Source organism: Tiliqua scincoides, chromosome 2 (assembly GCF_035046505.1).
Source record: "Tiliqua scincoides isolate rTilSci1 chromosome 2, rTilSci1.hap2, whole genome shotgun sequence".
In the NCBI taxonomy this organism is placed as follows: Eukaryota; Metazoa; Chordata; class Lepidosauria; order Squamata; family Scincidae; genus Tiliqua; species Tiliqua scincoides.
In genome coordinates, this window is record NC_089822.1 from 78,856,646 (window position 1) to 78,882,928 (window position 26,283).

The 26,283-nt window shown below is 41.1% G+C and overlaps 1 protein-coding gene and 1 pseudogene across 1 annotated transcript in view; one reads left to right on the forward strand and one right to left on the reverse strand.

Moving 5' to 3' along the window:
- Positions 1–24,851, forward strand: part of CCDC171 (coiled-coil domain containing 171) — a 121,171-nt gene extending 96,320 nt beyond the window's left edge. Inside the window, exons 19-20 of the mRNA XM_066612584.1 lie at positions 260–445; positions 24,702–24,851. Coding sequence (XP_066468681.1) covers positions 260–445; positions 24,702–24,851 — 336 coding nt within the window. The remainder of the gene's footprint in view (positions 1–259; positions 446–24,701) is intronic.
- Positions 808–926, reverse strand: LOC136642248 (5S ribosomal RNA; annotated as a pseudogene).
- Positions 24,852–26,283: the final 1,432 nt, after the last annotated feature.

Here is a 26,283-nt window from a genome sequence, read left to right on the forward strand (position 1 = left end):
CAAGCTTTCCTTTTACATGTACTTTATGCTCCAGGTTTTTGTTTTTGTTTTTAAAAGGAAATCTGGTGAATAGAAATCACCTGGCATTAGCGCTGCATAATGACTCTGTCTTGGAGAAGAAAGCCTCTAAGGCAGCTCTATTGAGTGTTTTAAAACTTTTGCATTAGAATGTTGCATATTGGCAAGTGGGATACTGAAAGTCAAGTGTATAAACAATGCTGCTCTTTCATGACAGAACACAATTTATTTCCTTTATCAGAAATTGATCACCCACGAGAGGTTTGAAAGTGCATGTGAAGAGCTAAATAATGCATTACTTCGGGAGCAGCAGGCACAAATGCTTTTGAACGAGCAGGCACAACAGCTACAGGAGTTGCAGTATAAACTGGAATTGCATTCCTGTGAAGAAGCGGACAAAAACCAAACCTTAAGTGAAGCTGTAAAGGTAGGACGGTATTTCTTTGAAAGTGGAGATGCTGCTCTTGCCACTGGGTGAAGCATGAGGTTTTCAGTCTTCAGAAGCACACCTTTGATAGTGCACGCTGAAAACCATTTGTGCCAGTAAGGCTCAAGTAAGGACAAATCTTAAAATCATTGTGGTAGAGAAAGCATTTTGGTGCATCTTGGCATTTTGGTGTGCATCAAAAGCAATGTTTCTCCCCTGTTAAGGAATGGATTTAGGAGAAAGAAAAGGGAAGCAGTTTCTATGCATTGTTGGCAAAGCAAAGACAGAATCTATGCTCATCCTCTCTTCTTAACCCCCCTCTAAATGGTTGGCAACTTTCAGTCTCGAAAGACTATGGTATAAGCCTACAGCACCCAGTATTCCCAGGCGGTCTCCCATCCAAGTACTAACCAGGCCTGACCCTGCTTAGCTTCCAAGATCAGATGAGATTGGGCATGTGCAGGGCTACTTGGATCTGTGCTCTACATGGTTTAGGAATTGCAAGTGAGTCTAGAACTTCAACTAGACAACATCTAGAAATGTTGGCTGTTGTCACACATAACTTGGATTGATCAGGCCGGGGATTTACAGTACTTGTTCCAAGAGAGTACAAGGCACACAGACCCGTGGCCTGGTCCTGTTCCGTAAGTCCTACTTGTGTTTTAAAAAAACATCTTATAGGGCCAGAGAGATAGCATGCCACCATTTCTTCACCTGTAGTTTCCATGTGCTCAACAGGTGTGTGCACTGTTATTTTGAACATACGCTTCTCACTTTGGGGTGAAACATTACTGTTAGAGGTGATGGATAGTGGTTGTACAATTACACAGCATTTTGTAAATGTAACTGTATTTCATTGAAAGATACATAAAAATAATACTGAACATTTGTATAGTGTTCTCTGAATTCGCAACACATGTCATGTACATATTATCTTACAGCGCAATCCTAGAAGGCACTTGGGCTGGCCCAAGGGTCACAAATGTGCCATGAGGCCTCCTTAGGAGTCGGCAAGGCCGGCTGGAATAAGCCTCCACACCAACGGAGGCTCTGAGTCTTGTGTCAGCCAAGCTCAGCTGATGCAAGACTCTGGGGTGGGTGGGGAGGAGGCAGGAGAGAGGCATTCCGGAGTGGGGGAAGGCCGGGTGGTGTGTGACCCTGGGGGCAGGTGGGTGGAGAGCGGGGGGCAGGGCTGGGATCAGGCAGTTATGCCAGATCCCAACCCCCTGTTTCCAGAGAGCTTGGAAACACCTCTGGAGGTGGCACAAGTCCGAGGTGACCCATAGGGACCAGGCTGCCTTACCCAGGTGTAAAGGGAAAAGTTTCCCCTTCAGCTGAGCCACTTTGGGCCCCTATGCTGTGCTGGATACAGCACAAGCCTCTTGGCATGCCTTTTCCTGTGCAGGATAGGATTAAATGTAATTGTAGTAGCAGCCCTATATGTTAAGTAAGTATTATTATACCCCATTGCAGCTGGGTTGCTGAGGCTTAGGGAGTTGTTTGCCTAAGGTCCCCTTGTGAGTACACGGCAGGGCTGAGATTTGAACTGGGGAAGTCCTGGTTTGCAGCTCAGTCTCTTAACCACTTTGCTACAACAGCTCTCTGAAATGTGGATGGTGTAGTCTCATCTGCACCCAAGTATATGTACCATTATATTACTCTCATTAGAAAAAGGGAAGTGATAAAAGGTTATGCTTCTACATTATGGCAGATATGCCTAAAATGGCTTCATTGCAGCAGTGCTCTTCCATATGTCCTTCTTCCCTTGTTAAGTCAGAGGAAGGAGAAATGGGCCTAAGTGCAGTCTGTTAGGCTATGACATGCTGCTGTTGGAATGCTTGTTCTAGCATTCTTCATAACATCCCTTCTGTAATGTAGTGATGTGACCAGACTCTGGCTGCCTTTTCCCAAAGCAGAGGTAAGAGGCTGGTATCTGCATTGTGGCAAAAATCTTCTTCCAATGGGGGCATTCTTGTAGCCCAGGACATTGCTTAATCCCAACTTACTTTTTCAGTTTTGAGACTCAGAATAGTATTGAATACATGCAGGTCCCAGAGAACAAGATCACATGCTTTTTCCTGTTTTAATAGCCTTTTACAGCCCAATCCTATGCATGTCTACTCAAAGTAAGTCCCATTAGAATCAATAGGGCTTACTCCCAGGAAAGTATGGATAGGATTGGGCTGTCTGTTATATAAACAACTCAGAGTTTAAAGCAAGTTAAGAAGTGTTTATTTCAGAGAAATTACTCTGAAAAATGTGGTGTAACTTTTATATAATTTTCAAATGTTTATTCATGTAAAAAAATTCAACTAAAATACAGACAAATGAGCACAGTCTTTACATTCTTTAATTTTAACATGTTCAAATTATAAATGTGTCTAATATGCAATGTATGCATAAAAGATATAAATTAGAATGTGTAAAATATTGTAAGTGGTACATTTTAATGACTATTCATCTAAATTTGACATAGAAATAAGTTTTGCAAAATCATAGTAAAGGTTTTCTAGTGATTTTTGAATAATCTTGACTATATCGTTCAGTTACACAGAAATGATCATACATGTATCAATGAAAACTGTTGACTGTTGTACAGTGGATGCTTTTGTTTGGAAGTCATGCAACATATATTAACTATTAGGCAATATGACAACATCTCATTATTTTCATAAAGTAGTTTCAAATCACTGTTGATTAATTTTGCAGGTTTATCAGTTTTGATTATAATCCCATATATTTTTATCTACCCAGTGGCATGTACCACAGAGACATGCATGCTATCCAATTATGTTTGAAGGTCAGTCAGAGCTAAGGACTGCTCTTACACTATTACTTTTACTATTACTATTACTATTACTTTTATCAGGTGGGAAATGATAGTAGCCCTTCTGCCTCCCTTTGCAAAGGGATTGTGCTCTTTGCACAAGAACAGAATTTGCATAAGAACAGAATTTATTTTGTTTCACAAAGTCAAAATTTTAATACCAATTGCAAGTGATAAAAATGAGCATTCTCTAGAACACGTTATGTGAATAAATATCCAGTTCTCTCTAGGATGCATGATCATTCATATAAAAATACTTTCATAAATACTATTCCAGGGGAAAATTTTTGGTAAATTTGGGCGCATTACAGTGAAATCCCATACCATATCTTCGGAGAAGCCCCATGGTGTTCCGTGGGGCCTCCAGCTAACTGTATATAGAAGTGGCTCTCACACACTTTTTAGAATGACTATCTGTCAGGACCCACCGGAAGTGATGCCACAACTGGAAGTGACATCATCAAACAGGAAAATTTTTAACATTCCTAGGCTTCAATCCTACCCACACTTACTCAGGAGTAAGTCCCATTTACTATAATTGTTAAAAGAATATACATAGTAGCTGGTTAAAAGTACAGGTCTGTAACATTTCCCCTGATGCATCGCATACCATGGTAGCATCAAGACTAATATATTAAAAATAAAATATTGAAAAGAATGGAGACCCATCTGAAATTGGTTCGCGACCCCCCCCCCCAGTGGGTCCCAACCCACAGTCTGAGAAACACTGGTGTATAGGATTGAAGCCTTAATAATTTTGTCTTGCCTTATCACCCATGCAACCATTTCTGCCCAATGTTGCATATACACAACAGGGACCAAATGTAAGCAGGGCAAAAAAGAGTTAAGGTGGCTAACCATTACTTATAATTTTAAAAATGTATTCATTACAAATACATGCCAATCAGCAAGATTCAAGAAGAGATGAAATAGCAAAACCAGAAACAAGCCCTGGTAATTGGACAAATCAGTCTGTTGTTGTCCAGACCAAATGCACTCTGAAGTAACATCTTGACCTTGAAAGCAGGTAAGGGAAGAATCGAAAGGATATTTCCGGGCAGATAATTCCACAGCATTACTGGGAACTGTTGTTCACTTCAGGGAAGCATGTTGCCAAATTCATTGACATGAATGGAATATTTGCAGCAGTGCCGCTGGATTGGACCCAATATGCATTCTCATTTTGACTCTCTGTTAGCTTTGTATATTATCTAAGTTTCTACAGATGTGATTTTCAAAGATCTCAACTTGATAACACTTAATGTAATTGGAGCGCAGCCTTCAAAATTTTGGATATTTCTGTTCAGATTAGTGAATATATCTATCACTCTTGTTCCTCAGCATCACTGCACACCTACAACATACATAAAAGCCTTTTATTAAAATGACATGAGATAGACCAAATATGCCTTTTCATTGAGAAAAACCTGTAAGTTCCATCTACCTATAAAACTACATTAGTATTCTTGGTTGCCAAGAGGAAAATTAGATGAAAGTGGTTTGCATAAATTGGGTGCAACTTTTGTAACTGCATGAAGTCACTATAATAAAGATTTGAAGTGCTGAATTTACAAATAAAATGATAATATGCACACTGCTTCTAGCACTGTGGGTAATTGTCTAAGGCCCTTCATCTGAAACCAGGAATTATAGATCAGGTGCAAGCTGAGGAGCCAGTTATGCTCACTCCTGCTATTACACATGTTAATTCCTTTCACCCAGAGTTTTCAAAGTGTATTTAAGAGTGTATTCAGTTTTATTTTAACCCAATTAGTGATAATTATACAATGCTAAACACTGGGTAGAAAGGGGTATGGGTTAGTTGCATATGAGAAGAGTGGAGCAGGAGCAAGGACACCATATGACCCAGTAGCGTTGCCGCCGGAGTGTGGAGTGTGTCCAAATTCTGGAGTGTGTCCAAATTCATGTTCATTGCCTCTGGGACACTATCTAACCATCTTAGCCTCTGAGGTCCCCTTCTCATTTTGCCTCCAATTTTTCCCAGCATCAGGGTCTTTTTCTAAAGATTCCTCCCTTCTCATGAGATGGCCAAAGTATTTAAGCTTCAGCTTCATCATCTGTCCTTCCAATGAACAGTCAGGATTGATTTCCTGTAGGATCAACTGTGATTTGATCTCCTTGCAGTCCAGGGGACTCTCAAAAGTCTTCAACACTATAATTCAAAAGTGTCTATGCTTTGGCACTCAGCCCTCCTTATGGTCCAGCTCTCACAGTCATACATTACTACTGGGAAAGCCATTGGTTGGCAACCTTCAGTCTCGAAAGACTATGGTATAAGCCTACAGCACCTGGTATTTCCACGCGGTCTCCCATCCAAGTAATTACCAGGCCTGACCCTGCTTAGCCATAGCTTTGACTATATGGACCTTTGTCAACAAGGTGATGTCTCGGCTTTTAATTAAGTTGTCTAGGCTTACCATAGCTTTCCTCCCAAGAAGCAAGCATCTTTTAATTTCCTGGCTGCAGTTTCTGTCTACAGTGATCTTGGAGCCCAAGAAGATAAACTCTGTCATGGCTTCCATTTCTTCCCCTTCTATTTGCCATGGGTTGATGGGAATGAATGTCATGATCTTAGTTTTTTAATGTTAGGTTTCAAGCCACATTTTGCACTTTTTTCCTTCACCCTCAACAAGAGATTCTTTAGATCCTCCTAGTTTTCTGCCATTAGAGTGGTATCATCTGCATATCTGATGTTATTGATATTTCTCCTGTGGATCTGAACTCCGGCTTATGATTTATCCAGCCCAGCCTTTTGCATGATGTACTGTGCATATTAGTTAAATAAGCAGGGTGACAAGCAGCCTTGTCGTACTCTTTTCCCAATTTTAAACCAGTTGGTTCTTGACCCGCATACAGATTTCTCAGGAGACAGATGAGATGGTCTGGAACTCCCATCTCTTTAAGAACTTGCCACAATTTGTTGTGATCCACACAGTCAAAGGCTTTGGCATAGTCGATGAAGCAGAAATAGATGTTTTTCTGGAACTCTCTTGCTTTCTCTATAATCCAGTGAATGCTGGCAATTTCATCTCTAGTTCCTCTGCCTCTTTGAAAACCAACTTGAACTTCTGGTAGTTCTCGGTCCAGTACCTTAAATTCTGAAAATTCCAGAATTTCTGGAGAATTAAATGTGCATTAGTTGGAGCTGTTATGCAGTGTAGTCCTATGCTCAGAAGTAAGTTCCATTGAGTTTGATGGGGCTTTACTCCCAAGTAATTGTGCATTACAGCTTTGAATGTGTTTAAATGGCTTTTTGGAGTCCTGTAGTGAACTTGCAATAGATCTTGGGTTAATTTTGCTGCCCCCCTTTAATCCATGGGTGAGCAAACCAATACTCCATCTAGACAATGCTAGTGTAAAAATGGCTAGTTATGTAACTTGAGAGAAGGGAAGAGCAGAACTCCTATAGTTTTATTCCATTCAAACCTCATACATGCACTCCCTTCTAGGAATAGACCTGGATTTACTGCTGCACTTTGGCACCCAGGTTACAGCCACTTCCAAAAGTGTTTTCTATCAGATGTGCAACTTTTTATCTGAGATGTCTACCTAGCAATTACCATTTCTTTTTTTCTAACTGGGAAGACGTCCTCAGAGTGTGTTGCATGAGCATGCCTCACTGATGCTTTTGAAGTTCAGCTGATAGTACTATGTCTTGATAGGAGTACATTGTAGGAATACTTCAGTGTTTTTGTACTGGTTCCCTGTTGTCTCTGTGCTGGATTCAAGTTACTGGTTGACATGATCTTCAATGGTTTTGGCCTTACATTAACTAAAGACTTTACTTTAGCCCTATACCACATCACAATCTCCAAGTTCAACTGAGAGAGTCCATGCATCAAGTTAGGATTACAAGGGCCTTATATAGAGGTGTTCCTGGTCAGTTATGAAAAACCATACTGTTCTATGGAGGTTAGCTGAAGTTCAGACATCTTTGATAACTCAAAATACAGCTTCTAAAAAGTTGGAGCAGGTTGTTAGCAGCCAGGAGTAGAGGAACAGGTTAGTTTGAACCTTGTATGGTTACCTGTTTTCCCTGTGTGGGTGTTTAACACATTGGACCACTTCCAATAACCAAACAAACCATAACTTGTTGGGTTGTGAACATATTCCTGAATCTCCTTCACCCTGAACCTGTATGCTCCCTTCTTGACCTATCTCTTACCTTAGATGTTGGGGGAATTATGGTTTGCTTAAGCAACAGCCCTACTTCTTTTCTGAAGCCAGAGTTGTGGCTTACAAAACACAATCAAACCGACATCTCAAACCAGAGTTTTTCAGACTCTTGTTTTTCAGACCTGATCATACTGAAATGTGTAAATTGTGGTTTATACAGTATGATACATGATTGGATCATACTGTGTAAAACACATTTAGACAACAATTCTGGCTTCATATGACACACAGAACTTGTTATTTAAGCAAACCAGGATTTTGATACACTGCAGATACTCGCCTATAAGTTGATCTCATAGATAAGTTGAGGGCAGGTTTTCAGTCAAAAATAATGGAATTTTCTATCACCTTCGGATATGTCAGTGGTGTCGGACTATAGTTTTGTCTGATTTTACTAAGACCTGATCCTGAAAAATAACCTACCAGTAATTGTTACCTAAGAACTGTACAGTCTCTAATTTATTAAAACATAGTAAAAGATCATAGAATACATTCTTATTCTTTTTTAATTCTGGTCTTCGCCACCTTTTTGTAAACACTATTAGAGTAAATGCACAGTAAGCAACATACCAGTAAAATGGATATTGGACAAGTAAAAAAGGGATTGGACAAGTTTCTGGAGGAAAAATCCATTACGGGGTACAAGCCATGATGTGTATGTGCAACCTCCTGATTTTAGAAATGGGTTATGTCAGAATGCCAGTTGCAAGGGAGGGCACCAGGATGAGGTCTCTTGTTATCTGGTGTGCTCCCTGGGGCATTTGGTGGGTCGCTGTGAGATACAGGAAGCTGGACTAGATGGGCCTATGGCCTGATCCAGTGGGGCTGTTCTTATGTTCTTATGTTCTAAAATAGTGGTTCCCAACCTGGGGTTCATGTACCCTTGGGCACTCAATAGGTACTTGAAAAAGAATGGAATAATGGCAGAAAAAGGCAGGTAGTTCTACAGAATGCCTTGCAGGGCCAGCACGGCAGGAAGAGAGGTAGCTAGTTGACTGTGAAAGCCCCACCAATATCTAATTTTTGGTCATCAATTCATGTATGAACCAGTGATTGAAAACCAGCACAGTAAAAAAGCTGAAACAGAATATGGAAAGTGATCAATCACCCAGAATTTCTCAGCACACTTCTGGTGCAAAACAATGCAAAGATATAGCCTTCAGTTCTTCAAACAGATAAAAAGAGAAAATACTGTGATGAATACGGGTTTTCATATAGAGGAGATGAGAGCTTATATTAATTACAAACATTTTGCTAATAGAAAGGGTACAATTTATGGAAGTGGGCTACCAAGGGATATGCAAGTGAAAAAGGTTGGGAACCACTGCAGGAGAACCATGAATCAAATCCACCTTTAAGGTGCCTGGTGTGTTACGCTAGAAGCTCTACATGTGACGTACAACTTGTAACACATAACTGGGAGTGTGCAGTTCACTTCACAGCAGAGAGGTGAGCAAGTGCAGCTGCATATAGTTGCACCCCTTTTTACTCAGAAGTAGACCCACTGCTTCCATGGGTGTTCTTAAGTAATGGAGCACTGAATTGTAGCCTGGGACTTTGTTTCAAATGGAAAGGAGGATGACACCCTGGTGTTGAGGAAAAAAAAACCAGAACTCTGCCAAATTCAAGCATTTGCAAAATGGAAGGAGGAGAATAAAAGTTAACTGGCTGGAATTTCCTAGGGAGGTTACCATAGAAATTAACAGCCCTCTAATAATCTCTGAATTGCTTCTAATGATCAAATGGTGACCAAATGCTTGAAACTCAGACAGGACCCTCAGGACAGGACTAAGTTGAAAAACTCTGTTCTCTCTCATTGACCTGGGAGATAAGTTGAGGTGATAATTTAAGCTTGATTTTTGGGCAAGAATTTGTCACCCTGTAGGTGAGTATCTACATAGTAATTGCTTTATGTGGGAGCTGAGGTGGTAAGGGAAGAGTGAGTGGTCGGGATTGGGAGGGTTGGAAATGCATTCATGACCAAACTGACTAATGGTTTTTTCTGTTGCTGGAACTAGCCCATTATTACTAGTGCAGGTGCCAAGCACCCTTCATGTTAGTCCCATCTGCATTCATTGTTGAAGCATTTGCTGTCAATCAGGAGAGTTTGTCAAAATCTCCCAGTCACCAGACTAGTGCTTGCCATCTTTAAATTCTTCTTGCCCTTTCAACCCAATTGAACAACTTACAGATGCTATGAGCACTGGACATATGATGAGATCATATGGATCATATAGATCACTGGATCATATGATGAGCACTGGACATATGATGCATATGATGGATTTTGCGTAATAAATTCTGGGCTATATTATCCTGAGGGTTATCCTCAGGATAATATAACCCAGAATTTATTACGCAAAATCCGTTTGCTAAAAATGCTGCATAATTTAAGATTATTAAATCTGTCACCAAGTGTACTTGGCCAGAGAGGTTCTGTGGATTATTGAAGTGTTTTTTTTTAACATAATAAAAGATGTTTTGTGTATCCTTTTTTTAAAAAGAGGTTTGATGAAAGGCCAGAAACCCAAGTAGAATAATTGTAGATATGTTCACTGTAAATTTGGAACTTTCATTCATCAGCTCCCCAGAGCTTTTTTCTTTTACTTTCCCCTAGAGAAACTGAGCCGATTTAGAATGCTCAAAGGGATGTTGTTGATTGCCAGTAACTCTGTTGTCACTTTGGCAAGAAGGAGCAATTCTAAACACTGTATCTATTAAATTAAAAGCCGTTGTTCATTAAAGAACATAATGTAGCTGATTATTCATTAGTGTACAAGTTAATAGTAAACTCTGTTAATCAGATTTATCATGTTAAAGCAAGCTGCGGAGAGGAAGAGATCCCCTCTGAATTGTTTGGAGGCTAAATTTCATAATTCATTAATTAGTTAAAGGCTTTAGTTGTTTAAAAGTTTTGTATAATGCATATTCTCAGCACCTAAATAATTTATAAAGTTTGGATTTTAAACTGGAATTTTCCACCTGCTCTTCCTTCAGTAAAACAAATAATCCATGAACCATGCCTCTGTTCTTCATTCACAAAAATAATATTTCAAGTTCAGCATAACAATGGACATGTTTTTGATCGTGATTTTTTTTTTTCCTTGTCTGGAAAGATAATAGAGAGAAAGGTATCCTCATTGAGATTCCAGCATCTGTACAGACCCTTCAAACTCTTGTGTGGGAAACTTGGCCTAGTTACTAACCAGTATGCTACACTCTTGCCTCTGCTTCTTTGGTGCTTTTCAGCATGATCTGAAAAGTAGTTCACTTTTTGTGCAGCCTCTCTTCTACAAAGACCAACCTTCGGCTGGTTCTAACATAATTTGCATTCCTGATACTGTATCAGTGACACAGTTTTCAGAATTATTTTGGCAGATGAAAGAACATTCTGTTGGAACATAGTATCCACATAGCTATCCAAACAATGAGATACTGGTCCTGGATTTTAAAAGGTGCAAATACAAAATGTGACATTATTAGAATTCTGTTCTTTGCATTGCACAGATATTTTTCCAACCCCGGGATTCCTCAGAAGCAGTTTCTTTGATCAGAAGATCGCTGGTGGTGAACAACATTTTTTGAAGGCAACGTGCCCACCAATTTTCTTCTGTAGCATATAACCTCAGGAGAGGGTTAGATGCCTTCAAGGCACAACTCTTGGGCCTAACCACTGCCCATGAACTATCCTACCAGCTTGACTGTACAGAGAATGCACCTAAGAACATTTTTCATCTCCAAAATTTTTAGAATGTAAATGGTGTTCCTTGGCAGGCAAGTATGAATTATGTACATTTTTATCCTGCCCTTCACCTTATGTTCCCAGGGCTGCTCAGAGCCTCATAAGAATAATGAAATGCTAAAAATAATCAAATAATAACTATCAAAATAATACAGTATATTAGTTCATACAACAATAAAGAGAAGAGCTGCTTTTCAACAAAAAATTTCACCAAGTGGTTTAGATAAGAAAATCTAAATAACTGACTTTCAACCCCAAATGAACTCACTTTAAGTTGAGGGATATGATTTATCTACAGAAGGGTCATAGTTCAGTGGGAGCACACACGCGTCACTTGCTGGATGTTCAAGGTTCAACTCCCAGCCTCTCCAAATCAGAGTGGAACTTGAGAAAATCTGTGCACTTTGGAGAGATACTGCCAGCCTAGCTGCCAAGCTAACTGGGTAGCCTTAGGCTAGTCATTCTTACTCAGCTTAAAGTACCTCACAAAGCTGTGGTGAACCCAAATCAGAGGGTTTTTATGCCACCCTGTGCTTCATGGAGGAAAGGTGGGATGAAAAAAAAAAACTTGGGCTACTTGGCTTCATGTTTGCTATATGATAGTGATAAGAATGCCTTGTCTTAATTTTGCAATAAGAAGTGTCTTCTGAATGGTCAAATACAGCCCAGTGTTGGTATGTGCCATTCATGTACAACTACCTGCTGGGGGCCTATACTCCACAGGCAGGGCTCACCATGGACATTTGTCAATGTCTGGAGTGAATCCCCAAGGAGAAATTGGGCCTGTGTGCTGGTGGCTACCATTTCTCTCCCACAGTGTCCCAGAACAATGTTACGTCAGGGCATTGTGGTGGGAAAAATGGTGGCTAGTGACAGGAGCACAACTTCAGCCACCAAGGTAATCCTCTCCACAAGTCTTAGGGGAGCAATTTAGGAGAGGCCCACCAGAGGACACAATGTTAGAGAGCCATTCAAACCTAGAGCCTGCCCTGGTTAAATAATTTAAAAAAAATATAAAGAATTAAGTTAAAACAGCTGTTTCCAACCACTGTCCTGTGACGCCTTTGGGGGATGTGAGCACCCCACTGGCAGCATGGCGTGCCTTGTCAGTTGTCCAAAAACTGATGATGTGCCCTAACTATTTTAGTGCCTTCTCGGTGTGCTGTGAGATGACAAAAGTTGACAATTCCTAAGTTAAAACCACCAGTTTATACATAAAAGTGCATTTTGATGATTTTTTAAAATAGTTTTGTGAATGTGAGTGTGTGTGTGTGTGGGGGGGGAGAGGCATCCAACCTTTGTTTTACTTCTGTGCTTCCAATGGATTTAAAAAGAAACTGCTACTGAAGGCTTAATGGTATTATTGCTTTTTTGTAATTATACTAATAAACACTTCTGTCCATGACCTTGGAATTTAGAGTGCAGTCGGAAAGATTTATTGACCTGCACATTTGAAGGAAAAAAGGGATTATTGCATGAGTATAATGCAAAGGTGTTAAGCACATACACTTGCATACCATTTATCCTGGCTAGTTTAAAGCTTTAATGTATCTTTAAGTTTTCATTCAAAATACAAGAAGGCTTCTTGTTAAATCCAGTTTCCTGAGAGATCTTTGTTATAGCATTGAGTCAACTACAAAGTAAATGTGTTACCTTGAGAAGTGTAGAAGGAATCAATAGACCTATAAAGTTGCATGGAATTTTTTTTAATGTTCTAAACCCTATTTTTCCTAGTAGCTTGAATATCAATGCATAGGACTTTTCTCTGGCTTCTGATATCCAAGTCCCTTATACTTAGCAGGTTTTTGTTGTTTTAAACTAGGGAGTTATGCTTTTAGTACTTATCCTATGGGTGTCTTTATTAACCTTAACCAACTTTTCCCATGATCTTCTTTCCCTTTTGTGTGAATCTTGAGTCTATAAAGTTTTGGTTTTGTTTTTGTTTTGTTAAACTTGCTGTAGTGAAACTCCTATAGCAGCTGACACTGAAATGGCTGTTCAAATAAAAGTGATTGGTGTTTCTGAAGCTACAAGTTAAACCCTGTCCTGATTCTATTTGACCTTGCTCAGTTAAACAGATCACAATGGTTAAGAGAAGAGGCTATGAGAACTGTAAATTCTCTCTCTGTAGCCACTTCTCTTCCCGCCCCCTTTTTGCTTCTTCCTTTCTATGCCTTTCTGGTGGGCCGCTGTGAGATACAGGAAGCTGGACTAGATGGGCCTATGGCCTGATCCAGTGGGGCTGTTCTTATGTTCTTATGCCTTAATGTTCAAAACTTGCACCAAAACTGGCCTTAACTAAGGTGTTCATGATATCTGAAAATACTACTAGCACTAATACTTCTCCAAAATAATTATTCAGATCTTGGCTAGTTTTACTTAACCTTTGGTCGATGTCAAGATTTACATTTATTAATCCAGTACCCAGAAAAAGGCATAAAAATAAAACACTTGGGGGATCGTATTAAGCATTAGACCATTTACAAGTTTTTTTTTAAAAAAATCACTACCACTTCATTTGGGACATTTCTTTTTCAATAAAACAATATAGTTGCATGTAAATCAGGGTCAATTACACCCTACAATGTACATAACAGCTACAAAGATGGAGTTTGGAGTCCCAGTGACAACATTTGCAACTGCACTTGGAATAAACAGTACCCCAGAACAGTACCCCCAGAAAAGTATTTCTCAGCATGAGCTGCGCTGGTAAGCTACAATGTCTGAAGGAATTTCGCTAGGTCACGCAGAAGGTTCCAAGTTAAGTAAACTATTTAAAAATTTCAGGTTTGTAAAGGATTTTTAGATCTGAGGGGTGCTATTGATCTCTAGAACCATTTGTAGTGGCATTAGGAAAAGTGAGAAGTATTTCTGTTTTGAAAATACATTGTATCATTCCTGCTGCTCCTTTATCACTAAAACAGGAAATAACAGCTTTGGGTCTAAGCATCTATAGATATAAAGCAACAGGGAAACATAAAATAGCATTTAGTATGCATGGATTTCACTTTTTGTTATTCAAATAGGGATACAGGTGACCCCCAAAGCTGTAGAAATATACACACCAATTTTTCACTTGCGCTAAGAGGAAAGGCCTTGGTCATTCAAACCTTTTCATAGTTGAAGCATACCTGAAGCATGGAGTTGCAAAAGACTTTTTTTAGCACTAAAGAGCCCCTAAGTCCCTGATTTTTGATCCAGCGTTTACGTGGAGTTACTGCACTGTTTCTACGTTTTTTGAAAATCACATGAATTGTGTACTCCTAAACCATACATCAAATGTTTTTTTCACTTGAGTTTTTAATGTTTTGTTTGTTCACCAGAGCTTCAGATTTACTTATGTTAATAGTAAAGTATTTCCATAGATGTCATTTTTGTTTGTGGTTGTTTAGATTCTGTGACCAAATAATGCCAACAGGAAAATGTGTTAATAGGTTGATATTTAGATTTAACCATTTTTTCTGAACTTCTTTATGAAAGTATTCAGATCAGAAACCAATAGTTCTCCTCCAGTAATAGTAATGAGAAATTGTTTCTACATTTTTTTAATCAACATTCCATAATACCTTCTTTAGAACTATACTGTGTGTGTGTGTGTGTGTGTGTGTGAGAGAGAGAGAGAGAGAGAGAGAGAGAGAGAGATCGATCCATAGTTTAATATCATCTGAAGTAGACCTAAGATGAATCTTTACCTAATATTGAGAGAGGGAGCTGGTTCAGATATTGTATGGAGCCATGGTTTACTTTAGCCATAGTTTATTTTAAAGAAGCCAGGATTGGCACTGCAGATAGCACACATCTTGGCTTGTTCTGTTTAATCCTAGTTTGTTTTGGCTCCACCTGTGCTGTCTGTCCTCTCATGATGTGCCTAGATGAAATCCCACACTCCTCATTTCATCCTGGCGACTGGCAAAACATCACCTCGTCAGCTATGTTCTTGCCATTACTTGGGAGAAGAAAGGTATTGTAAGCCAATTAGTAGCTTCTTCAGACATTTCCATCTACTCCCAGCACATCAGTGTGAGAAGGACAGAGCATGATTCTATTCCTCTTCCTCCTTTCAAGTTGTTTCTTACCCGTTTCCTGTAAAAGTGCTACAGTGTAAATGTTAGAAGGAAAGGTTTCTGGAATTCTTTAAACAAATCTATTTCACGTCATGCCCCCCTGTTATTGCCTTTATTGGACTGAAAGAATAAGATTATGGAAGGGATGGCTTTGATCCCTTTGTGTGTCTTTGCACTGTTTTTCTGACAAGTATAGCTAAGCAGTGATGCTGTCTTCCTGTGCTTTTTCAATGCAAGGAGGAGATGTGAGAGCAAAGCTGTTACTAGGCAGACCTAGAGTCAAGGATTATTTGACTAGGGCACAAGCCAGAGTGGTTTCAGTCTACATTGTCTCTGTTCTGCTGCTGATCTCAACTGGCGTCTTTAGACCCCAGCGCTACAACAAGCCAGGATTGTTGGTTTAGATGTAATCAGTTTGTCTCCGCTGTGTTAACCAACCAACTTCATGGCTCATTCAATATGTCTTCATATTGTGGTTTAATCCTGATTTTTTTCCCCCCCCAAATAAACGAAACCCAGGTTAGTTGAACGTTTCAGTTTGAATGATCAAACAAATCATGTATCATAGAATCAGTCATGGTTCTCTGTAACATCTGAACTGACCCATATCCTGAGCTGGCCTTTTATCCTACAAGATTTTCAACATAGGGTTGATTTATACATAATATTTGCTAGCATATCTATCACCCCATTGGTGGAAAAAGTGTGTCAGAGCTTATTCTGTAAAGAATGCATATGTGCCTGTGTTGCTGTGCTAAGCTGCGGACCAGATCCTGATCCATTTCGATTCTGATATGCATTTCAAGTGAAAGCATTCAGGGGATCTTCTCTGCTCTTTAGTGAAACCATGTTTGTATGTTGCTCTTTCAAGCCTCAAGATGATTCTTAATTTTGTTAGATCTTGCCTAAGGAAGAGGCAAGATCTTTGAAACACTGGGATTTTATACCTTTTCTTTTGAATGTTCTAATATCCGCTACTTGCTGTTGGTTATATTAGTGGAAGCACTGTGTTTGGCTTCCTGAAGGGGCTGCCAAAGCAGGCTTTTGTCTCTAGTGCTGTGGCAGTGTTTCCTCCCCACCTGCGCAATAAAACTGTCATGCACAGTAGCAAAAAGTACTGCTTTTTTCTGTCATCTGGCCATGGGTGGCAGTTTTTTCACCTATCCCAGACTGGTGTGTTGTAGGTTTCATGTTTTAAAAATTGGTCACTTTTGGCCCAAGTAAAACCCAAGTGCAGTCTGGTGTCTTCTTTTGGGGGTGTGTGCGAGGATAAATATAATGCCAGATGCAGGGGAGTGTCAGTGAGATGCAAGTATCTTATGATCTTGTGTGCTCCCTGAAGCATCTGGTGGGCTATGAGATATAAGAAACTGGACCAGATGCGTCCTGGGCCTGATCCAGCAAGGCTCTTCTTATGTTCTTATGTAAGTTCTTAGGCTTTTTAAAGGTAGGTGTATGGTCAACCAAACCCACTTTTGGCACCTGAAGCAGACAGTCAAAATGGCAGTTCTCCTACTGAACTGACAAATAAATAATATAATAATAATAACTATGTTAATATACTATTTGCCACCTTTAATAAAACCCAGAATCTGTTCCCTGTGCAGGGCCAGTCCCATCATGAGGCAATCAGATGCACCTTACATCAGTGGCAGCAGGAAGGGTGAGGGGATGGCACATTTTGGGTGCCCTAAATCACAAATCTGCCAACCCCTTCTTCCAACCTGCTAGAGAAGTGAGCCATATTGATCCACATTCTGCGAACTATAAAAGCAGGTGGAAAAGAGATAATCCACTTCATTACCCCTTCCCTTGTTTCTTCCTTGTTCGATCAAATTGTGTGAGGAAGGAGTGAAGGGAGTGAATCAGCTTGGCTGCTGCCTGCACCCCCCCAAAAAGGGGGGGTCGTGCAAGGAAGGAATGAGGGGAAGTGATAGCAAAACAACAACTTGGGGGGGTTGATGTGGACAGCAGTGGGCTCCCCTTGATCATTCCCTGCGCGATCCATTTGAACATAAAGTGACCATGCAAAGAAGTGAGGGGAAGTAGCCACTTATGTGGCTCCTTCTTTGCTGTCATTCTACGTAAAACAGAAAGTGTGGGAGTTCTTAACATAACTAGAACTTCCTGTTTTATTAAGAGGATCACACAGGAAGGAACTAAAGTAAATAGCTGTTTCCTTTTTTTCTTGGTTGGGGGTTGGGAATCAGGCTGTGTCATTTGGCCATCCCTGCCCTGAGGTACTTACCTTGTTCGTCCTCATGTGATGGGCTTGTATGAGTGGGGCACAAATACATATTATATGTAATTTGCCTATAGTTTGTCATTCTGTGCAAACCTGTCCTTATACCCATAGCAGAAAGGCTAGCACAGAAGCAAACTGGGTGCCCAACTCTTCTAACACCAAGTTCAAGAGTCAAGAAAGTCTGATTGTTCTTAATTGTCATCTTGTGAGATATGGTTTGTTAATATTTAGCAAATGTGACAGTTTTGTGACCAAGGTTCTTTGTGCCATTTCTCATATTCTATTTTGGAGTAGGGTTTTGCAAGCTTTGTTCCTAATGCACGTGACCTTGGTTTGGCTTTGGACAATGACTATAACAGTGCTGGGAATTATTAAGGAGAGACCTAAATAGGTGTAGTAATTTAGATCAAATAACTGAAGATAAAATAATTGAGATTAGGTTATTAAAATGTTCTCAAAGCTCTTTGCTCTTCAAAAACAACACTTGTCATTTCCACAATAGTCAATGAAGCCCAGGTTTTTTAAAATCACTTTATTCTGTTTTAACTTTATAACAGTTCCGATTTGTCCATTGCAGTGTTTAAAGATAAAAGCACTATCAGGCTATGAAATTTTCTTATTTTTGTAAATATTAAAACCCAGGGAACAAATAAAAGGGCTGTATTGTGGATTAAGTGAAATATCTCAAGGCTGTGCTTTTCTGATAACTGAACCTGAAGTGACCTTTCTCAGACACAATTACAGAGCTGTATGTTTTTCCTTTAATTTCATCAGGGGTTTAATTAGTATACAAATAAAACTTCTCTTATCTTCCTTTCTACCTAATTGGCTTGTCTTCGCTTATATATGAAGTATGTGAAAGTGGGCTGTAATTAGGGTGACCGTGTTAACCTTTTTTTCTCAAACGTACTCCTGCCTAAAGGCCTCAAGGCCTAAAAAGAGTGCTTTGGATTATTGCTTTGCAATCACAGTGGTTCTCCCATAGGCTTTCTCATGAGCAGAAGGGCTTTGGGTGCTGCCGGTTCCCACTGCTTAACGGGGATCTTCATTCTTCTCCCCTCTAAATGTTTATTGATTATCTCACTGTTCCACACTCAGCCTCCAACAACTTAATATCAGGTGACAGTCAGGAGAGTTCTCCAAGTAATTAGAGTTGAGCATTGGGGGAACAATTAGGACCAGAGTTATTAAACTTGATTTATCCTATTCTCTCCTGAACAGTTTCTTGGATATCAGAACATCACACTCTTACAATCTACCCTGGTTGAGAAATTAGTGGCTAACCTGCTGCTTATCATTGTTGCCTGGCTGCCTTGAGGCACACCCTCTTGGTTTCAGTCATTCAGCTGGAAATATTAGAGTCCATAAAGTTTATCAGGGGTTTTAATTAGATCAATCTGAAGAAAAGGGGAGGGGAGGAAAGAAGGGTTTAGCAGCTGAAAGTATATTACTTTAAAGCACTCCGGACCATGGATCAACAATTTTAAAGGCTTATCTTGAACCTGCGAAGGACAGGAGTTGGAAGTTGCAATAAAAACTTTCTCTTTAAAGTTTCTGTTATATTTAGGTGATGTGTGATGTATGACAATTAAGAATATTCAGTGTTTGATGTTGGCAAATTATTCTCCTCTTTACATCACAAATATTGTGTTTTAATATCTTGTGGTTGTATGCACCAATATCACCTAATTTGCACAAATTTTTTGGTTGTGAAATATTTGTGAGCTATATCACATAGTTTTAAAAAATTCTCTTTAAAAAGCATTATTCTTCCTTTAGTTTCAGAAAGGTTTTTGATGGAATTATGGTATTTTCAAGATAATTTTTTTTTTAAATGGGAGAATTTATGAGCCGCTGTAGTCTCTTGTTCTTTTCGTCCTTCTCTATTTGATCAACAACATTTTGCAAGGACATGATATACCCTGTTGACAAAGTGAACTTGGATGATAAGTAATGTCACGTAGCAAAATTTACCCTAGAACAGTGGTGGCGAACCTATGGCACATGTGCCAGAGAGGGCACGCAGAACCCTCTCTGTGGGCATGCGCACCATTGCCCCAGTTGTCCCCCGCCCGCCCCGCCTTATTGCAGGAGAGTGAGGAGGAGCCTCCAACCCTGGCTCGGCTGGGAGCCCTGCTAGGCATCCACAGGCCTTGCCTGGCCGGGGGCAGGGGGGATGGGGCGAGGCCAGCAACCCACTGAGGGGCCCTTCTCCACCCTGAACAGGTGCAAGCCTCTAGGCTGCGCACCTGCCATGGAAGGCTCAGGAGCCTGCGCAGCCGCAAAGCCAGCTTCCTCCTGCTTAGCAGCAGCTGGGGCAAAGGAGGGAGGGGCGAGGCCAAAGGGGGGAAAGGAACGGACAGCAGGAGGAAGAGGGAGATCCAGGCGTGCTCCCAAGGTGCCCCATCCATCCAGGCCACAAGGAGGAGGAAGGTTGAGAGGCTCTGTGAGGGGACATTTCTCACATCACCCCTCCTCTGCCCAGCAGCCCAATGGGAGCGCTTCCTCCCTCCCCTGTCTGGGATAAGGCGGGCAGCTCACATACCGCATGAGGGTGCGGCGTGTGGGCGGGCACAGCGAAGCTGCTGCTGCAGGCTTTGGGGCACCAGCCCTGCACGTGGTGCTGGTCCTGCCTTACTAAGAAGTAAGTCTCATTAAAGTCAATGGGGTTTACTCCCAGGAAAGTGTGGATAGGGTTGGACTGCCAGACCCCAATCCTATGCATGTCTACTCAGGAGTCAGTTCCATTATAGTCAATGGGTCTTGCTCCCAGGAAAGAGTGCCTGAGATTGGAGCCTTGGAGCCCGCTCCTGTGCTAGTCTACTCAGAAGTAAGCCCCATTACAGTGGATGAGGCTTGCTCCCAGGAAAGAGTGCCTGGGATTGCAGCCTTAGAGCCTGCTCCTGTGTTTATCTACTCAGAAGTAAGCCCCATTAGAGTCAATGAGGCTTACTCCTAGGAAAGAGTGGCTGGGATTGCAGTCTTAGAGCCCACTTCTGTGGGTGGGGCTTTTTTAAAACAAAACTTTCTTGTTTGAGAAAATAAGCAGTGGCAAGGTCTTGCAACCACCTCCTCCCTGCCAATATTTCTTTACCCAGCATGTAATTACTCTGCGGAACTCTTTGCCACAGGAAGCAGTGATGACAACTTGCCTAGATGCTTTTAAGAAGGGATTGGACAAATTTCCAGAGGAAAAGTTCATTATGGGTTACAAGTAATAGTAGGTAAAAGATGTTGATGTATGAGTTGTTTTTTCTAAACTAAAACCTCAGTATTCAGGTTAAATTGCTGTGTGGGCACTTTGTGATAAATAAGTGGGTTTTGGGTTGCAGTTTGGGCACTCCGTCTCTAAAACGTTCACCATCACTGCCCTAGAATATCCTTGCTATATAAAGAACTATATTGCCTTCACCAGCTGTATAGTCACTCCCTAGATCCCCTTGTTGCATCCCATGTGTTTTAACTAGTTCAGGTGCAGTTGTTGGAGTCATAAGATCTCTTTCCACCTGGGCTAGCACTTAATTCTTCTTAGCATTTGTTTCTCTGGGACACACCCAATAGAAACATTCATATCTAAAGATCTGTGAGGGCCTCATGTCAATCATCCTATGTACAGCTTTTCAGGGCAATGATACATACATGGAAAGAATCTCAGAGTGATTCCTGAGTTCATGAGTTTTTATTCCAAGGTGTAGTTTATAGTTAGTTTCCATGAATCTGCAGATATGGCATCCTCCCTAAGTGTGCACCCACATCTTTCAAAAGTAAAGTGAGAAATAGCCTTTTGTTTCCCAAGTGTTTGATATAATCTGAGGTTGTGCTGTATAGGTCCTTTGGACTTCATTTGTACTGTTTGAGTTTCCAGCCCGTCTGGAAATTAGGATCCCAAATTTCCCTGCTTCTAGATGTTTCAGATCCTCAGATGGAAGATATTATATGTAAAGTGTTGTGCAGATATTTAAAATTCCTGGCACCATTGCAAAGGTTATAATTTTAATTTGTCAAAGTAGCATATAGGAATTTCATCCTGCAACAGCTAAGTTAAATCCTTTTGCAGTAAACATGGCAGTCAAAAGTAAACTCATATTAAAAAAATGTCTTTTTGGAATTAGATTTTTGTGTAATGAACTCTAAATACATAATAAAAAGGCAGAAACAGTGTATTAGAAAAAATCCGATACAGCATGGTGTTCTAGTCTATAACAGTTGTAATATCTTTCAGCAATAGGGAAGGACAGATGAAAAGACAAGCTATGAACTGAAAATAGATCTTGGCAATAGCAAGTTGAAATTATTTGAAAATGCTACCTTATAGCAATAGAGCATTAGACCTAGATTGTAGTTTGAATGCGAGTTGCCTAATTGTTCACCTTTGGGGAATTGTATGTGTTCTATCAATCTGAAGTAATTTTCTACTTGAAGAATTAAGCGTCAGAGAAGAGATCCTGGGGCTACCTTCAAGGGACAGATACCATACAATATATTTTGGAAATCACAAAAGTCATGTGACACAATTCGCATGCAGTATGTTAGCTCTAATTGATGTTATAGTGATGAAGCAAATTAGAAGAGAGATAGGGAGGGTTTTCTTCCATTATATTTATTTTGTCCTTCTCCATTCTGAGAAGTGTTTCTCAGTACATAAGAACATAAGAACATAAGAACAGCCCCACTGGATCAGGCCATAGGCCCATCTAGTCCAGCTTCCTGTATCTCACAGCGGCCCACCAAATGCCCCAGGGAGCACACCAGATAACAAGAGACCTCATCCTGGTGCTCTCCCCTACATCTGGCATTCTGACTTAACCCATTCCTAAAATCAGGAGGTTGCGCATACACATCATGGCTTGTACCCCATAATGGATTTTTCCTCCAGAAACTCGTCCAATCCCCTTTTAAAGGCGTCTAGGCTAGACGCCAGCACCACATCCTGTGGCAAGGAGTTCCACAGACCGACCACGCGCTGAGTAAAGAAATATTTTCTTTTGTCTGTCCTAACCCGCCCAACACTCAATTTTAGTGGATGTCCCCTGGTTCTGGTATTATGTGAGAGTGTAAAGAGCATCTCCCTATCCACTCTGTCCATCCCCTGCATAATTTTGTATGTCTCAATCATGTCCCCCCTCAAGCGTCTCTTTTCTAGGCTGAAGAGGCCCAAACGCCGTAGCCTTTCCTCATAAGGAAGGTGCCCCAGCCCCGTAATCATCTTAGTCGCTCTCTTTTGCACCTTTTCCATTTCCACTATGTCTTTTTTGAGATGCGGCGACCAGAACTGGACACAATACTCCAGGTGTGGCCTTACCATCGATTTGTACAACGGCATTATAATACTAACCGTTTTGTTCTCAATACCCTTCCTAATGATCCCAAGCATAGAATTGGCCTTCTTCACTGCCGCCGCACATTGGGTCGACACTTTCATCGACCTGTCCACCACCACCCCAAGATCTCTCTCCTGATCTGTCACAGACAGCTCAGAACCCATCAGCCTATATCTAAAGTTTTGATTTTTTGCCCCAATGTGCATGACTTTACACTTACCGACATTGAAGCGCATCTGCCATTTTGCTGCCCATTCTGCCAGTCTGGAGAGATCCTTCTGGAGCTCCTCACAATCACTTCTGGTCTTTACCACTCGGAAAAGTTTGGTGTCGTCTGCAAACTTAGCCACTTCACTGCTCAACCCTGTCTCCAGGTCATTTATGAAGAGGTTGAAAAGCACCGGTCCCAGGACAGATCCTTGGGGCACACCGCTTTTCACCTCTCTCCATTGTGAAAATTGCCCATTGACACCCACTCTCTGCTTCCTGGCCTCCAACCAGTTCTCAATCCACGAGAGGACCTGTCCTCTAATTCCCTGACTGTGGAGTTTTTTCAGTAGTCTTTGGTGAGGGACCGTGTCAAACGCCTTCTGAAAGTCCAGATATATAATGTCCATGGGTTCTCCCGCATCCACATGCCTGTTGACCTTTTCAAAGAATTCTATAAGGTTTGTGAGGCAAGACTTACCCTTACAGAAGCCATGCTGACTCTCCCTCAGCAAGGCCTGTTCGTCTATGTGTTTTGCGATCCTATCTTTGATGAGGCATTCCACCATCTTACCCGGTACGGATGTTAGGCTGACCGGCCTATAGTTTCCCGGGTCCCCCCTCTTTCCCTTTTTAAAAATAGGCGTGACATTTGCTATCCTCCAATCTTCTGGCACTATGGCCGTTTTGAGGGACAAGTTGCATACCTTAGTCAAGAGATCTGCAACTTCATTCTTCAATTCCTTAATAACCCTTGGGTGTATGCCATCAGGGCCCGGTGACTTATTGATCTTTAATTTATCAATGAGGTCTGAAACATCTTCTCTTTTAACCTCTATCTGACTTAACTCCTCGGTCAGGAGGGGCCGTTCGGGCAGCGGTATCTGCCCGAGGTCTTCTGCCGTGAAGACAGATGCAAAGAACTCATTTAATTTCTCTGCCATCTCTAAGTCTCCTTTTATCTCCCCTTTCCCTCCCTCACCATCCAGAGGGCCAACCGCTTCTCTGGCGGGTTTCCTGCTTCTAACATATTTGAAGAAGCTTTTATTATTCCCCTTAATGTTGCTGGCCATGCGTTCCTCATAGTCTCGCTTGGCCTCCCCTATCACCTTCTTACATTTCTTTTGCCACAGTTTATGTTCCTTTTTATTCTCTTCATTAGGGCAAGACTTCCATTTACGGAAGGAAGCTTCCTTGCCCTTCACAGCCTCTCTAACTTGGCTGGTTAGCCATGCGGGCACCCTCCTGGATTTAGTGGAACCCTTCTTTCTATTCCTTTATCTTTATATTCCTTTCAAGAATTCATGCGCTTCATTCAAGGTATTGTACATTAACTCTTCATACTAAAAATGTGATACATTCATAAAATCCTGAAATAATGTATTTTAAAATATGTGTACTGTATATACAGCACCTGTAGCATATCTATGATTATTACAGATCGGGTGTGTGTCTTTTTTCCCTGTAATTCATTTAGTGTTCAATCCAGTGGGTGGTTTTAAAAAAAGGGTAAATAGGTACTATTTTTATTAGAAAATAGCCTCAATCTATTTCACAGTCAGTCTGTATTCCTCTTTGTTTTAATAGCCTATGGCATAAATTCAAGTTAATTATCGGAGCTGACAAGTAACTCTGTTTTCTGTCTGCTCTCAGAGTCTCTCCGAGGCAAAGATGGAGCTGAGAAGAAAAGATCAATCTCTGCGTCAGCTCAATAGACATCTTACCCAGCTGGAGCAGGACAAGCGTCGACTGGAAGAGAGCATCCACGATGCAGAGAGTGCCCTCCGCATGGCAGCAAAGTGAGCACTGGGGCCTTGGGGAGATCACTTGAAACAGACAAAAGATCAATTCTTACTTTCATGCAAAGGGTTTTAGTCCTGGATAATGCAGCCCTGGAAAACCAAGTACAGCTGCCTCTCTTTGAAATTTAGTGAGAGATCCTCTTGAAGAAAGAAAACTTAGTTCAACATACTAATGGTCCATTTCAGTCATTTTTGAAGGCCATGGATGGGTGCATTTTAGCACAAGCCATATGTGTACTCCCATTGTACAGTGCTTGAGCGCGCCTTAGCCTGTAGGTTGAACATGCTGCCCTTGCAAAATAGCAAAGGGTTTGATAGAAAGGTAGATATTTTAGAATAGGGCAGCACATGACAAAGCTAACTAACCCAATACTTAGATCAGGTCAGCAGGAACAGGAAAACAAAGTGTATGCCTCATTCACATGTATTCATTGGCCTCTAAGATGCATAGCAGTACATAAGCCTAGTCACCCTTGTGGCTTTTGACCAGGTGCTTGGGACACCACAGAACATGGAAACCTAAGTAGTTGGCACCATCCATTTGTACAACTTTAAATGATAGCAATGGACAGTCATTGTTCCAAATGCACATTCAGTGTACCCCCCCTTGATATCAACAACACTGACAAAAATGTAAAAAATAGAATAGGAATAGAGAGTGCATATGGGCTTGCACCATGGTGAAGAGACCAAGCTGTGACTCGGGACTTCTGCAGTCTGAATTTTGTCTCTACCAAGAATCCGCTAGGTGGCCTTAGGCAAACCACTTTCTCTCTGCCTCAGCGGAGCATAAACAATGAAAATGAACTTTAGAGATTTGTTGCTGTTGGGCCGGGGGTGGGGGAGGGGGCTGCGCACACTGGATCCTATGCTCCATTTTCCAGCCTGTCCCTTTGCTCTCCTTGGACATACTGCATATCAGCTGTATATCTGGTGTGGGTCTGAGAACAATCAGCAGACAGAGGGCCTACCAGGAGGTAAACAAAAAAGTTTATTTTTTTAAACCCCCCCACCACCATAGCATGTGGCATGTGCTCTGTTGGTGTGGCTGCATGCTATAGCATAGTGGGGGATAGGATTGGGTTCTGAGTCTGATATTTGTAACCAATTCACAGTTTGCTCTGTCAGGCAGCAATCCTATATACACTTACCTGGAAATAGGTACCACTGAACTCTGTGGAACTTCCTTCTGAGTAGACATCCTAGGATTAGGCTCTAAATGAGGAAATGTGTACTTAAGCTTCCCTTTGTTTCTATGACCCTCCATTAGGAATCAGTTGTTTCCCTTTCTGAGCCACACCAACTGCTGCAGTATACATTTACTGTACCTTCAGTTTGGTTGCTTCTCCTTGTGAGAGTAACTCCTTGGCTATTGATCACTTGCCCTGTTGCACTGACTCTCTTCTTTCTCCTTCACCAGATGGTTGCTTTCT